At 64.1% G+C, this 15,525-nt stretch overlaps 3 protein-coding genes across 3 annotated transcripts in view; 2 read left to right on the top strand and 1 right to left on the bottom strand.

Annotated features, from left to right (window-relative positions):
* CPSF7 (cleavage and polyadenylation specific factor 7) overlaps positions 1 to 3,872 on the bottom strand; it is a gene marked incomplete at its 5' end in the record, with an annotated part of 6,489 nt that extends 2,617 nt beyond the window's left edge. The window contains 5 exons of the mRNA XM_084263195.1: positions 350 to 423; positions 1,105 to 1,250; positions 1,600 to 1,703; positions 2,218 to 2,436; positions 3,849 to 3,872. Of these exons, the coding sequence (XP_084119321.1) occupies positions 350 to 423; positions 1,105 to 1,250; positions 1,600 to 1,703; positions 2,218 to 2,436; positions 3,849 to 3,872 (567 nt within the window). The remainder of the gene's footprint in view (positions 1 to 349; positions 424 to 1,104; positions 1,251 to 1,599; positions 1,704 to 2,217; positions 2,437 to 3,848) is intronic.
* A 3,638-nt stretch (positions 3,873 to 7,510) lies between these two features.
* On the top strand, positions 7,511 to 9,291 carry SDHAF2 (succinate dehydrogenase complex assembly factor 2). The gene is made up of 4 exons (XM_084262706.1): positions 7,511 to 7,618; positions 7,869 to 8,092; positions 8,784 to 8,893; positions 9,023 to 9,291. Exons 1-4 carry the CDS (start codon positions 7,604 to 7,606, stop codon positions 9,151 to 9,153), a joined length of 480 nt encoding a protein of 159 aa, XP_084118832.1. The 5' UTR covers positions 7,511 to 7,603; the 3' UTR covers positions 9,154 to 9,291.
* A 1,304-nt stretch (positions 9,292 to 10,595) lies between these two features.
* On the top strand, positions 10,596 to 11,459 carry LRRC10B (leucine rich repeat containing 10B; the record flags this gene model as incomplete). The annotated part of the gene is made up of 1 exon (XM_084264016.1): positions 10,596 to 11,459. One exon carries the CDS (start codon positions 10,596 to 10,598, stop codon positions 11,457 to 11,459), a length of 864 nt encoding a protein of 287 aa, XP_084120142.1.
* Between the last annotated feature and the right edge of the window lie 4,066 nt (positions 11,460 to 15,525).

The following is a 15,525-nucleotide window of genomic DNA, read 5'->3' as shown; positions in this document are numbered from 1 at the left end:
GGAAAGGCCCAAGCATGGAGAAACACGAGGGGACAGAACCCGAGAGCTGACAGCAGCGGAGCTGCCCGAGGAAGGAAGACTTGGTGCCCATCTGCCCTCCAAGAGATGGATGGGAATCCCTGCCGTGTCCAAAAGGCTTCCAGAATGAGACAGGAGAGGTATGACAGCAGACACTGCCTCTGCCTGGACCCCTCTGGGGAGCAACAGCTCCCCACCAGGCCTTGCTGCTCCGACGGAGCTCACGGATTCCCGGGAGCTCACGGTGACGTCCCTGGGGACGGACCGAAGCTCGGTCTCCGCATGCGCAGCGGGGACAGGAGAAGGGAGCGCACGTCCTGCTCTGCCAAACACGCGAGGGCAGGTCGGGATGCGGCCTAACAGCGCCCGGCACTGCCAAGCAGCGCATCGTGATGGGCACCGGAGCTGAAGGGAGGGTGCAAAGGTCACAGCTACTGAGGCAGGGCGCTTGGGAAGAAGGGTTCTCCTCAACGTGAAACAGGCCACGGGGTCTACAGTGACCACAGCCCGTCAAAATAAAAACCTCCTCATCCATGCTCCCCCTGCTGGGACGGTGCCTGCGGCTCCACAGAGCCCCCCCGGCACGGGGCTGGGGCGTCACATCGCTGCGGAGTGAGGCGAGGACCACCTATCGCCATTGTAGAAAGCCCAGGGGCCAGGCCCCAGCTGGAATACTGCGTCCAGTGTTGGGCACCTTACCTCCGCAGGGATGGACAAATTCTGGAGGAGATCCAGAGAAGAGCTACTAAGAGATATGGAGGGTCTTAGCTATGTTGGTAGGCTGAAGAGCTTAAGCCCATTCAGTTTGGAGAGGAGGAGGAGGAGGCTACGAGGGATCTTCGCAGTGTGTGAGCACCTAAAAGGGGATCATAAAGACTCGGGTCAGGATCTAATCAGACTCAGTGGCAACAGGAACAAAAATCCCCAAAGATTCCTGGCAGTGTTTTCCCCCCGCCCCGCCCCACGGTGTCTGTGGGTTCGGCCTGACAGCTCTGCTCGGGCTGGGGGGGGAAGAGGATCTGTGGGAGGTGGTGTGGAGCACCCCCCCAGCCCCAAAACCCGCAGCGGGCCTTCGCCTCAACTCACGTTTGCGAGCCTGCGCCTCGAACTGGGACAGGTTCTGTCTGGTTGCCAGCCTCACCTCCACCTTGTCTCCGTTGAGGATTTTGCCGGGCAGAAGTTCCAGGAGTTTGTGAACAGAGTTCTCGGAGGCGACCACCACCTCTGCGTACCTGTGGGGAAAGCCCAGTGCTCGGTCGGTCAGCCAGACAAGGGGATGGGGGCAGGGGGAGAAAACCCCTTCCCAGACTCCCCAGGGCTCTGCCTGTCCCCACTGGTACGACCTCCTGCTGCCCTTCCCAGCTTGGTGTCATACCCCTCCAACCCATCCCTTTCCCACCCCGAGTCTCGGCTTTGCTATCCCAGCCCCAGGTGGATCACCTCTGCCAACCGGGAGATGCACCAGATGCCCTCTGCCCTCTCCCCAACACCCAGGGGGCCTGGGACCCCTGTTCCCCAACACCCAGGGAGGCTGTGACCCCCGTCCCCCAGTTCCTGCCCCCCGAGCCCCTGGGCTCTCACCCTTTTGACTGGCCATTGGCTCGGTTCTCTGCGAATTTCAGCTCCACAACGTCATAGACACCGACCGAGCGGATGGTCTGGATCAGCTGCTGGTCAGTCGTCCACTGTGGAGAAAAAGGGGGGCAGTGAATGACCGGCATCAGCTCACACAGCCCCTTGGCAGCCCCCCAGCAAACCCCAGCTCAGGGAACTCAAGTACAGACTCCTCCCCAGAAGCCCCTACCAGGAGTTTAAAAGCAACCCCAAGCCTGCGACAGGCTGCCAGAGGTGTCCCTGGTCTCTGGGAAGACAAAGCCGTCCCAGAACTGTTCCTGTATCTGTCAGCAGGAGCAGGGGATTCACCCACACAGCCCCCAAGGCATCAGTGCCAGGCAGACTCAAACTGGATCTGAAGCCCCCCAGGGTTACAAATCCCCCCCCAGCCCTAGCCCTGCTGAGGATTGCAAGGTCAAGCCCAGCTCGGGACACCACATCAGAGAAGGAGGACCCCCAAAGAGCCCTGCAGCCCCTGGCAGGGGGGAGTCTCTCTGGAGGACCCCCCACCTCAATGGGACCCAAAGAACCCAGGCAGGTGATCAGCAGGGCCCCCTGCCCCAATCTGCAGCCAGTTCCACTCACCCAAGAGAAGCTGCCCACGTAGACGGCGGCCCTCTTGTTGCGCAGCCCGCTGTACGTGTACAGGATGGCGGGAGATTTGTTGTTGGGTTTGGGGGACGGTTCCTGGCGGATCTCTGGGGGCGGCTCCGAGCTGGCGGTGCGGCTTTCGGGGGGCTGCGAGCTGGCGGCTAACACGTCGTCGTACAGGTCCATCTGATCAGCATTACTGAACTCAGAGTCCTGCCAGGGGAGAGACTGTGAGCACCTCTTCAGAGGGAACACTCCAGGGCTCAAGCCGCAGCTCTGAAGGGGACCTGGGGCCTGTTACAAACCTCAGCGGGGGTTCTGGAGGGACATCCTGTTCTGCTGGAGTCCTCCAGCCCGCCCACCCCAGCAAAAGCCGGCCACAAACTGCCATGGGAGACACTTACAAGCCACCTGGCGTCACCACCACGCCAGAGGTTGGGACAAGCCAGCGCCTAACGAGCTCTTCCGAAGCCGCACGAGCCCAAAGCTCTGACCCCCAAACTGCTCGGCTCCTTGGGCTCCGACCCCCAAACTGCTCAGCTCCTTGGGCTCCAACCCCCAAACCGCTCGGCTCTGCTCCATTCGCAGCCAGGACAAGGTGGTGAATCACTGCCCCAGTGGCAGACTGATCCGGTGCCTGTTATCTCTAAGGAGCCAGCCCTTTCCCAGAGCCCCATCCACTCCCTTTTCACAGAGACAGCTCCCAGCGCATCCCCCACCTCCCTCCTCTGGCTCAGCAGCCCTCTCACAGCACTGTCCTGCCAAACTACACCGTGCCGCAGGCATGCCTCCGGCCTTCGCTTGCCTTATCCATCGCTGCCTCCAGCTCTTCCTTCCTTGGGCAGCATGGAAATCCCTCCTGCACCTCCGTGGGCCGGCTACCCGGCTCCCTGACCAGTAGCCCCACAACGTCGGGGTCGCTGCTCCCTTTCCCCACCCAAGGATGATTTCCAGTGCCCCAAGGACACGGCAACGGGGTGCTTGACATAACCCCAGAGTATTTTTCCGCATCAGGAGGTAGATAAAGAGCGCAAGACCCCAGGAAGCAGAGCCACCAGGCTTTATCCCACCGGTGGCACATGCTGGCTTGATTTTCCACCCCTGAAATTCAACCACAAACCTTCCTCCCTTTGTGCCAGCAGAGGACAGGGTCTCACCGGGACATCGGGTCTCCTGAGCAACAGAGCAAGACACAACTTGCTGCTCTGGGAGGCTCCCAGGAAGAAACAGCCCTTGGGAAAGCCCGGGAGCTCAGTGGTTGGAAAACCCAAACACCTCCAATGGAAGAACCTCTCGTTCCTCAGCAGGAACACACTCCACAAAATCCAGCCTGAGGAAGGGTTACACACCCCCTCAAACCCTGCTCACTGCGGATACTCGCTCATTTTTGGGCCTGCAGAGCCGGGTAGGAGCTGCAGGCAGATGCCGGCGCGGCATCTCCGCTCTCTCCTGGGCAGCGCCGGCTCGCTCACGGCACGAGCCAGCCACCAAGGAAGCTTCTGAGCTGCGAACTCCAGTGTCCTAAATCTGCCTGCCGATTCCCACTCCGTTCTGGGCTATATTTAATTCGGAGTGTGCGGTGAGCGCTGTGTTTACTATGGGTGTTTTAAACACTAATTGCTCACCCGGATCCAGCGCGCGTCGAGCATTGTTCCGCGCTACTAACTACCCCGGGAGTAGCTGTCCCGCGGGAGCGACACAGCGTTATAACCCACCCTCCCCTTCCCCCAAACCCCAGGGGTTTCCACTCCCAGATTTTGAATTCTGGGATTTCAAAGGCAGATCTTGGGCATCATCCTCAGGCAGGGACAGCACAAGGTGGTTCAATCCCCTACGCCGTGACAGTTGGGGGGTGTGTGTGGATAACACGCAGCTCCCACGTGCGTTTGGGGAGAGCCGGGGAAGGCCGCAGCTTTCAAAGCCTCACCAAAAGCCAAAGCCAAACCGTTCCCCCTCTGCCCCTCACCGGGGACAGCCCTGCCTTCCAACAGCGCCACCTGCTTCCAAGGTGAGCTGGGACTCTGGCAAAGCCCTCAGTTCAAAACAAAGCTGGGGGGGAAAGAAAAAGGTGATGAGGATTTTGACGGGGAGCAGAAGTTTTGAACTCACTTCTCAAAACAGCTCAAGTGCTTTGTTTAATCCTCCTCCCACGCTCTGGTCCCCACCAAGCGCCGCTGGACGCAGCCCAAGGGCTGAGACATGTCAGAAAGCCGAGAAGAACAAGAGGGGGGGCTGGAGGAGAAACCCTTTGGAAGGCCTCAGCCACGCTGCATCTGGGATGCTGCAGCTCTGAGAGCTTTGAGAGACATCCGGGTCCGTTCCACTTCCCACACTCTCCTCTTAAAGGTAACAGCCTGGCAGGAAGAGGGTGTAGAGATACTCACAGTCCGCTCCGCGGGTCTCTGCCCTCAGCGTCGCGCTGCGTTTGCCAACGGCAGCTCGGCACGCCCGGCAGCAGGAGGCTTCTCGTGCCGCAAACGCCTTCGCTGCCGCTCAGACCCTGATGGGGTGGCCGCGCTCCCCAGCCAGCGCGGCGCCGCGTGAGGTGCACTGGGACGAAGAGCTGGGTGATTCCCAGGCATGCCGTGGGATTTGGAATGGTATCGATGCCCCTGGTCCGGTGGAGGGACCGTGGGGCAGGCAGGGCATCTTCCCACTGCGTGTCCAATCCCGACGTGCAGCCCAAGGCGAGCGAGACGTCGGAGTCGGTGGCCTTGCTGATAGCTTCCAGCTTGAGGAAACCTCCCTCCACTCAGCTGCCTCAAAGATCTTCCACATCCCATCTCCGAAACCATCCAGTTGAATCCCTCCGCGGCGATTCCCACTGTGCGGCTGGGCTTGCTCCGGCCTCCTCTCAACGCCGCTTCACTTCTTCACTCCCAAAGCTCCCCGAGGTCACACCAGGGCCCCTCTCAGCTCTCCTGTGGCTCCTTTCTGACACCCGACACTTCTCTAGTTACCTTTCCTGCCCCAGGGGACAGAGCCTTCGCGGGGAAAACCCACCCCCAGGCACAGGCAGCACCATCCTGTCACCACAGAGCACCCATGAAACAGCACCAGAGTTCCCCTGTTGAGCCTTCCCAGCTCTCCGTTATCCACCGTTACAGACCTCACGGAGCTCGCTCCCTGCGGCTCTCCTCCTGACAGGAGATGCCCCATCTACTCCTGCAGCTTCCCTTCGGGGTTCCTTGCTGTGGACGAGGTGTCCCCGTTATCCTCTGCTCTCCCAAACTTCAGCGTGACCGCTGCCAAAGGTTTCCTTTGCCCAGGCCTTCCTTCCCCCCTTCCTCCTGCAGCCATCCAGCTCAGCCCTCTGCTCCTGCACAACACCATACAAAGCGAGGCCGAATGCACACTGGAACATGAAGGTTTGGTGCCAGCACGGTACCAGGTAAGTTAACACGCTGGGAATCGGGCTTGTTCCAGGGAATTTTGGAATTCCAGGGCCAGAGGGTGTCCGGGCAGAGCCAGTTGCTTTGTAATCCCCGTTTGCCATCAGGTTTCCGTTATTCCGGTGACATTACAGCCTCCTTGGACCCTGCCCTTCTCCAACGCCATTGCGGAGAGCTCCTGGGCCTGGAAAGCACCTCACAGTTCCCTCAGCTCCAAGGTAAGTCCCACCATTCCCAGCATTCTGCTGCTTCCCACAAGGTCGAGCCCACAGCATATTCTTGCCCGAGAACCTCCAGCCGCCTCCATTACCACCCTCAGCTCACCTCCAGCCCTCCCAGCTCACAGGGACCCCTTCCTCTGCGTGATCTGCTCCCCGTTGCTCCTGCAGCCTTGCTCTCCAGCGCGGATCAACGTTCCTCCTTCGCGGGTTTCCCCCAGCAGTTTTTAATCTCCGAATCCTTGCGCTCACTCCCGCTCTCCCACACCTCCCCAAAACTCCTTTACAGTCTGCTGCTCAAACAGCTACACCCCTCCCGCTTCCCTCTCTGTCATTTTGCGTCCCCCCTGACAGCCCTGGGGTGGGCAAGGTGGCACCACATGGGCACCCCTCCAACTGCAGAGTCCCTGCCACAGCTCCCCAGCCTTGGCGATCCTGAGGGTTCGGCGCTCCGGGTCCTCTCCCTCCCCGTGCAGTTCCCTGCCAGTCCCTCTTCCACTCTGGATTTCCTGCTCCTCCAACCAGGCTCCTATGATCTCCACTCGCTACTGCCCCGGCATAAAGTTCTGCTCTGAACCCTGCATCCCCCTCCCAAATACTCCTGTGACCGTCTGTGTGTCAAACCTCCAGCGGAACCTGCAGAAAGGTCCTTGATTTACGGCTCGAGGCAGCAGCCGCCAGGATTTCAGAACGACCCCAGCCCTCAGTTCCCCATCAGGACTTTTCCAGCACCGTACCACCACTCCCTGGGAATACCGCTCACATCTTCTGCCCCCAGCTCGCTCCAGCCAGTGGGAATGTCCACTCTAACCACTCCGTTGCCTCGCTAAGGAGCTGACTGCCGCAGGGTGCAGCATTCTCCCCCTGACAGGGAAATCCTCTCCCGGGCGCGTGGCTCACCTGGTTGAATTCCTCGTCAGCGTAGATATCAATCAGATCGACCCCCTCGGACATATTTCCACAGGCAGGAGAAAGAACCCGGGCTGGGACCGGGGCGGAGCAGGAAGACAGAAGGTGCACTGCAGCGGGGGCGAGAGGCAGGGGCAGGGGGTCAGTGAGGCACCGGGAACCCGCTCCGCATCCCCTCTGCCCTCCCCTCACCTCTCTAGAGGGCTGTGCCCCCCCGCTGACCCACCCGGGACAATCTCACCCTGTCCCCCTCCGCCTCCCCCCAGCCCTCACCACCCACCGGGGGCGGGGGCTCCCCTCAGGGCATAACTAAGCGCCCCCCTCCAAGCCCCGTGCCGGTGCCGCCCCCCCCCGGGGCTCACGGCCCGCCCCGACCCCTCTACCCCGAACTAGGGGTAGACGCCCCCAGCGCCAGGGTCCCGGGGGACACCCTCACACCCCCCCACCGCCCCCCTCCCCCCCCACCGCTGCCGCTCCCGGGCCAGGCCCCCCCCCCAGGCCCAGACCAGTTCCCGCCCCCCAGCGGGGACGAGACCGCCATATCGGGCCCGGCGCGGCCCGTCCCTGCCGAGCGGCGGGGCCCGGGGGGGGGCGGGGGACGGGACGTGCGTGGGGAGGCGGCAGCGGCCCCGCGGCAGCCCCGCGGCGGCCCCGTCCCGCCCGTTACCGCCAGCAGGCCCCGAGCGCGCGCGCCAACCGCGCTCACCGCCGCCGCGCCTCGCGCCCCGCCCCTTCCGGATTAAGCGCCGCCCCTTTCCGGCCCGCCCCGGGACCCTGCTCACCCCCCCTCCGCCCCCATCGTCCAACCATAGAGTCGGAGGGGGGGGGCCCCGCTGTCACAGAGCGGCCCCGGGAAAAGACATGGCGGCGGCCGGGGTGAGGGAGTAGGGGGAGCCCGGGGGGGATCCAGGGAGGGGATCTTGGGGGCGGCGGGGCCTGCGGAAGCTGCGGGGTCGGGGAGGGAGGGAGGGATGGGGGGTCTCGGGCAGCTGGGGGGCCCGAGGGGAGCGGCGTGGGATCGTGCCCGGTGTGGGGGGTGGGGGGCTGTGGGTGGGCTGGGGGATCTCCCTGTGCCCGCTGCGGGGGCGGCCAGGCCTGACGCCCTCCTCCCCGTCCCCTTCCACAGCTCTGCTCCTCGCCCAGCCGGGCTCTGTGCCGGCGGGTTTTGGGGCTGGTGAGCCCGCAGCGCGGCTACCGCGGCGACTCCCCGACCGACTCGGGGAAGGACGTGCTGGAGATCCCTTTGCCCCCCTGGCAGGAGCGTCCCGACGAGCCGCTCCAGACCAAGAGAGCCCGGCTGCTGTACGAGAGCCGGAAGAGGGGCATGCTGGAGAACTGCATCCTGCTCAGGTGAGGTGCTTGGGCGCCCGGCTTCCCTCCTGGCTTCTCTGCCACCCATCTCCCCGCCGTCAGGCAGGGATCCCTACAGCACCCCGGCAGTTTGCGCCCAGGCAGGGATGGTGTGTGCTGTACCGGAGAGGTGCCATCAGCCCTGGAGAGCTCAGGGAGGAAGGCGGGTCGAGACGGACGTCGCTGCCGTGTAGTTCAGCTCCCTAAAGATGCCGCGGGGTTTTGATTAACGAGCTGGAACCCTGAGTGTTGGGGGGGGGGGAAGGGTCTGGCAGGGTAGCACGCAGCTGCCCTCCCAACACCTGAGGAGCCGCGGAGCCACTTGGAGCAGAGAAGGTGGACAGAAGGCCGAGCCGTTGGATACGTCACCGCAGAAGCTTTACTCGTGTAGGATGATGCGGCCTCAGCGCTGGGAAGGGTGGAGCTGGGAGAGCGGCGGCTGAAGGCAGGGGAGAGTTCTGGAGCTGAAATCCTTTGGGAAGGACATCTGGAATGCAGGGCTGTGTGAGCGCGGCGAGGCCGGTTGGCTGTCAGGGCTGAGCAGGCTGGGCCTGGGGCTGCTCGCTTAGCGCCCAGCTCCTCCTCCGTGTCTCCCAGCGACAGCCGGGTGCCGGGCACGGCTGGGAGCATCACGCCGGCCCGTGCCCTTCCTCCGCTTACCCGTGCTCCTCCTCCTTCATCCTCTCCCCAGCCTCTTTGCGAAGGAGAACCTGAGCCGCATGAGCGAGCAGCAGCTGAACCGCTACGACCGCCTCATCAACGAGCCCAGCAACGACTGGGACATTTACTACTGGGCCACAGGTACCACGGCGCGGCTGCCTCTCGCTCCGGCGCCGCGGGAGCTGGGCTCGGCAGGACCAGCGCTCTACCGGGGCGCTTGGGGACGGGACGGAGACGCTCCCCTCCTGCCCCTCTCTGTGTTCACCGCAGAAGCCAAGCCGACGCCAGCCGAGTTTGAGAACGACGTGATGGCCATGCTGAGGGAGTTTGCCAAGAACAAAAAGAAGGAGCAGAGGCTGCGGCAGCCGGACCTGGAGTACCTCTTTGAGCCACCCCGCTGACGGCAACGGGGTGTGTGCTGCCATCCCCCTCCCCAGCCCCTGGAGTGGAAGAGGGGCATGGGGTCCCGAGGAAATCCAGTCTCCCCCCTCCTCCTTTGGCGGCGGCTCCCTTGGACTCTCAGGGCATGAGGAATAAAGCTGTGGCTGCTAACCCTGCTGCTTCTGCCACCTCCTTCCTGCCATGTTGCCGCGATCCGAGCTCGCTCTGGCGGGTGGAAACCTTCATCCCTGCGTCACGCACCCTGACGTGGGGGGACAGGTAGGGCTCCCCTTCCCCAGGCTGTACCCAGCAGTGCCATGGATGTGTAGGGACAGGGATGGGGACAGGGGCGTCCCCACGCCCGTGTCCTGCAGAAGATGGCCATTGGCACCACGGGGCAGTGGTGGAGCACCCTGAGGAGTGACGGCACCCTGCCTGCTTCCCCCCCCATGGCAGGTGCCCAATCTCACTCCCATCCCAGGGGCTGCAGGCACCCAAGTCCCCAAGGCTGGGGTTCACCCCCTTGGGTTCACCGCTAACCAGGGCCAGTGTGTGACCCCCCTTCCCTCCCACCCTGTCCTCCGCAGCACCAGGTGAGCTTGGGGAGACCCCAGGAGGAGATGGGGTTGGGGGGCTCCATCAGCCCCCCAGCCCTGGTAGCTTCAGCACCCACCACCGCCCAGCCAGGCTAGGGGCCATTATCAGCCACCTCAGGGGGGCTCACCCTCAGCAGTAGCCCACAATTCTTTGCCCCTACTCCCCTGAGAAATAATCCCCCAAGCGCTCTTCTTGGGCATAGTGTCAGCCACCCCAAACCACACCCCTCCCCCCCCCCGCCAGCTCCAGCCCCCGGGGAGGGGTTGTGGCTGCCCACAACTCTCATTTTGGGGGTGGGGGACACACACCCACACGACACGGGGGGGTGCTGCCCGGCCGGCAGCCGCTGGAGGGCTGTACGAGCCCGGCTTTCCGGCGCTGGAATGACACAGCTGATTTGCGGCAGGGAAAAGCCAGGCGGGGCTGGCCGGGGTTTGGCGGGGAGGGGGGGAGGCAAGGAGCCCCCCTACCCCCTCAGCCACCCGTCCCCCTCGATGGGCAGCCCTCGGGGTGGGGAGCGTGTGGAGGGGTGTCACTTGGGGGTCTGCTGGCCGTGGGGGCGGGCAGACAGGCTTGGCGGGGGGCGAACGGGCGCGGGGTAGGGGGGGGACGACGGGTGTCCCGTCGGGGGGGGGTGTCCCGGGAAGACACCCCTTCCCCCCCACCCACCCCCCGCCTCCGGGAGATGCCGCCCTCGCGGCGGGGGGGGGGGCTACATCGGGGCGGGGGCGGGGCCAGAGGGGGAGTGACACCCCCGTGGGCGCGCCCACCGCCCAGGTAGCTCCCGCCAGGCCCCGCCCCCTCCCTCCCATTGGCCGCCCCCCCCAGGTTGCCAAGGCGACGGCGTGGGCCCCCCGCCGCGGGGATGGGGAGCGGCGGCTCGGCGGGCCGCGGGCCGCGGCTGGCGGAGGCCGAGGGCCCGGAGGGGGTCGAGCAGCGCCTGGAGGTGCGGGGCGGGCGGGTGCCGGCGGCCCTGTGGGCTCAGCGGGGGCTGAGGAAGCTCTACCTGAGCGGCGCGGGCTTGCGGGAGGTGCCCGCCGAGCTGGCGGCCCTGCGGCACCTCCGCACCTTGGCCCTGGACGGTAACGAGCTGATGGAGGTGCCCGAGGCGCTGTGCCGCCTGCCCCGCCTGGCTCACCTCTACCTGGGCCGCAACGGGCTGCAGGGGCTGCCGCCCGCCTTCGCCCGCCTGCAGAGCCTGCGCTGCCTCTGGCTGGAGGGCAACTTCCTGGCCCGCTTCCCCCGCGCCCTCCTGCGCCTGCCCGACCTCCGCAGCCTCCAGCTGGGCGACAACCGCCTGTCCCGCCTGCCCGCCGGGCTGCCCCGCATGGTCGGCCTGCGGGGGCTCTGGCTCTACGGGAACCGCTTCGAGGAGTTTCCCCCGGCCCTGCTGCGCATGGCTCACCTCCGCGTCCTCGACCTGGACCGCAACCGCATCGCCCACTTCCCCGACCTGACCTGCCTCTCTGCCCTGTGCCTCCTCTCCTACGACCACAACCCGGTCCGGCAGCCGCCCTGCGTTGGGGATGAGGTCCGGCTGGTGGGCGACGGGGCACAGGAGTACATGGAGGCACGGCAAGAGCGCCTGCAGAGCCTCGAGCACCAGGAGGAAGAGGAGGAGGAGGGCACCGAGGCCCCACCGGTGGTGGCCCCTGGGGATGGCTCCCCACTGCTGGAAAACGGGGAGGGCGGTTTTGCAGCGCTGCCGGGTTCCCCGGGGGAAACGTGAGCCAACCATGCTGCAGCCAGATACCCACAGGGATGCACTGCAGAGGGGTGGGGAGCCTCCGCCGGCCTCCTACGGACCATTGTCTCCCAGCTGGGCATGGGGAAGAAGGAAGCTTGCAGCCTCCAGGCAAAGGAAAACAACCAGCATCTTACAGTTGGGACAGGAAAGAGCTGCTGCCTGGATCCACGGGGCTTGTGGGTCACCGTCAGGAGCCACAAGCCCACCTTGGAGCATCCCACATAGCCACAGGGTGCCTTGGATGGGGGAAAAGTGGCTCTCTGCCCTGATGGTTCGAGAGCCACAGCATAGACCCCTTCTCGCCCCTGTCCTGCTGCCAGAATTGGGCTAGGAGAGAGAGGAAGGTCTCAGCCAGTCTTCTCTCAGCTGTCAGGTTTGGAAAGGAGCCCACGGAAACCCCAGCAGGGCACAAGACCTGCCTGTCTCAAGCTTGGAGCCCCAGCTGTCTGCCCCAGAACAGGCACCTCCGTCCTTCCTGCCGCGCTCCACCGGTACCAAACTCGAGCAATAAAAAGCACAAGACAACCTGGCGTCAGAGAGGTGATGGGGTCTGTTCTCTGGGGGGGCTGCGGCGGGGAAGCGGCCGCCCGGGATCCACTCAACACACAGCAACACATCCTGGCCGCCAGACCACCACCTCCTCTGATTTTTAACATCCAAGGGAGTCCTGGTTTTGTCCCCCCACTCCATCCCGGTGTGGCCAGGAGCTCCGCCACACCGGCTCCAAGTGCTCCCTCAGCGGGTTTGGGCTTCGCCTGGAGGTTTCAGACCACGCATCCGCTTCTAATTGCAAGGGCTTTGGGTTCGGTGGCTGGGAGGCAGCCAGCGCTCCTGCCACATCCTCTCCGGTGCTCACAGGGCAGGTGCTGCCTGGCTTTTTCCACTCTGCCATGGGAACTGTGGGTATTTTTGGTGAAGCATCCTCATCCCTGGGACGTGCAGGGCTCATCAGTGCCGGTAACTCAGGCACTCTTCCTGTTCCCCATCATGGATGGCGGATTTGGGGTTTGCCAGGAGCTCAGCTCGCTCTTCCCCATGGGGTTGGGGTCTGCCTGGGGCTGGGGCGGGGCACAGGCTGTTGGTCCCTCTGTCCATCCAGCCAGAGGAGCGCCCCGGGGTGCTGAGCAGCGGGTAGCTCCCAGGGGTCACCCCATCACCCTGGGGTGCTAATTAGCCGGTAATTACCCGTCTTCCCCGGGGGTGTGAGCCCTAGCAGAGGGCAGGATGAGCTGGGACACCGGGGAGAGAGGGTGCTGCCTCCCCGCAGCCTTCTCCCGGGGGTTTCCCATCCCGGCTGAGGACGAAGAGCTGGATGGGGGGGGGGGTGTCTGGGCTCGGCGCTCGCATGGCCCCAGTGGCAATCGCTGCGGTGACGCCAGGGCCGGGAGCTGCCGCAGTCAGCAGAAACCTCACACCTCCCCGCCACACGCAGGTATTTTGGGCATCCTGGAGCCCGGCGGCGGGCGAGGTGTGCGCGCAGCGCAGCATCATCCCTGCGTCGGTCTCTATATATAGCCCTGCCTGCTCCCCCGGCCCCGCGTGCTGCCGGTGGTGGCCTCGCCGCAGCTGGGATCACGCTGACTCTTCCCATCTGCTCCCGCTGGCCGCCAAGCACAAAGGAACCGGCCCGGGCAACCGCCGCGGCTCCGAGCGGCCGGAATCGCTGCACGGGGCAGGGCGGATTTATGGTTTCCTTTTATTGTGTGGCTGTGTTCGGAGGTGTAAGGGGAGGAAGGAGACCTGGCTCCCGTGCCACAGCCCCGGCGGCAGCCAGGCTCGGGGGCATCGACGCTGTCGCTGCTGAAAAGGTCCAGGTTTGGCTCCACGAGACGCAAACCGGAGCCCGCGCGGGGTGCAGGGTGCGGCCAGGGGACCACCTCGTCCCCCTCCCGTCCCTCCAATGCCACATCCCGGCACCCGAAAGGCAGACCCCGAGGGATGCTCTTCCAGGGCATGGAGAACACAGCTCTCCTGCCATCCCTGCGGCTGGAGTTTCTCTTATTTATTTAAGGCTCGGTGAATTATTTAGCACCCAACCACCCGAGCCAGCACCCCAGGCTCACCGGCAGCCACATGCCCCCCACACCTGCCCTGAATACGGCTTCCCACTTCTGCCCCCCCATCCCAGAGCCATATTCTGGTCCCTTCCCAGCACATCACCTCCCAGGGCCACCAGTCCAAGACCCACCCCCCCACCCCCCCCACCCTGGGATGGGGACTCACCCTTCCAGCATGGTGTCACCCAGAGCAGGCTGGGGCTGCCAGCGTTGTCCCTCGGCACTTGGGGACCCCAAAGATCCCATGGAGACCCCAAATCCAGGTAGACACTGCTCCCAAGAACCACCTCCCAGCACAGGCACTGCTAGCATCTCCCTCCAAAGGAAGGGCTCATTGCAAGGGTGCTCTTAATGGACCCACATTAATTGCCCTCATTAATTGCCCTCATTATCAGGTTGGACCCTGCAACCTTGCAGGTTGGCCAGGTGGCTTTCCTTGTCCCCTCCCTTTGCAGGGACCCTTTCGGTTGTATTCTGTGCCCCCCCATCCTGTGCTTGGGGGAGGTCATGGGGGGATGCTCTGTGCTGGGGGGTGCTTGGTGCTGGGTAGGGGGCTTGATGCTGGGCGGATGTTCACTGCTGGAGGGGGATGCTCCGTGTTTTGGGGGGATCCTCAGTGCTGAGGGGATGCTTGGTGCTGGGGGGGGTGTGGTATTTGGGAGGACATTCAATGCTGGGAGGGGGATGCTCTGTGCTGGGGGGATGCTCACTGCTGGGGGGATGCTTGATGCTGGGGGGATGGTATTTGGGGGGATGCTCAGTGCTGGGGGGAAGCTTGGTGCTGGGGGGCTGCTCAGTGGATATGCTCGGTGCTGGGGGGGATGGTTTTTGGGGGGATGCGCGGTGCTGGGGGGATGCTCGGTGCTGGGGGGATGTCCAGTGCCAGGGGGATGCTCAGACAGGTGCAGGTGACCCCATGACCCCCGCCCCTCTCCGAATTGCGCTCACTGCAGGCACAGCAGCCGGGGTACCCTGGGAGCCACCCCCACTCTGCCCCCCCATCCCAGAGATGTGGCACACTGGCAGTTACTGACTGTCCTTTATTACTGAGAACAGGGGCTGCCTCCAGAAAACGAGGGGCCCCGCTCCCCAAAAATAGGATTCTGCAAAGAAGGTGCCCCGACCCACGGCCCCCGGCCCTCACCCCCCCAGCCTCCCTGTGCCGCCAGCCCCCCGCCTCTGCCAGAAATGGGGGCTGCTGGCCATGGCCACCCCCACGGGCAGCGGGGCGGCATTGCCAGCCGGGCATCCCCTCGCTCTGGCTGCTCGGGGCCTTTTCTCTTTCCACTTTTTTTTTTTTGTTGTTTTTGGTCTTTTTTAACTTTTTTTTTGTCTTTTTCATTGTTGTTTTTCCCCGTTGTTTCTGTATTTTACACACCAGTTGGATGTTACCGTCACATGAAGAAGAGAGATACCTGAACAAGAGAACGGCTAAGAGCTCTAGAGTTAAAAATGAACACACAAGCCCCCCCCTTGGAGCCGGGTTTTGGGGTGGGGGAGAAGTGGGGGGAGCCGATTTGCAGACACGAAAACCCTCCCGCAGGAGTGAGGGTGCTCGAGGGGTGACGGGTGGGCACCCAGCTTGGCACAGACACCACCCCACTCCTCCCCGGGTTGCCCCTTCCCACTGGTTTGGGGGATGCCCAGCTTTTGCCAGGGGGGATGGGCGGGGGGGGGGGGGGTTGCCCTGACCTGGTGACCCCTCGGCTCTGGCCCCTTCCCCGGGGCATGTAAATCTCTTCTTTTATGTTAAAAAAAAAGAGAGAGAACGTGATAAAAATACAAATGTCCCTAAAAGCGTCGTTATTACTGTGGCAGCAGTAGTATGACTTCGCTCCAGATTGTCCAAAAGCCTCTCAAGGGGGACGGTGGTGGCTGGGGGAGCCCCCCTGCCCCCTGGCTGCCACCCTGTCCCCGGGTGGCTTGTCCCCAAGGTGGCATGGATGTGAACAAGCACCCCGGGGGATATATTTTTTGGGAGGGGGTGGATG

Source organism: Gallinula chloropus (genome assembly GCF_964237585.1).
Source record: "Gallinula chloropus genome assembly, chromosome: 4".
Taxonomy (NCBI): Eukaryota; Metazoa; Chordata; class Aves; order Gruiformes; family Rallidae; genus Gallinula; species Gallinula chloropus.
The sequence above is the reverse complement of the archived record's forward strand: the minus strand, read 5'-3'. Positions and strand labels throughout refer to the sequence as shown.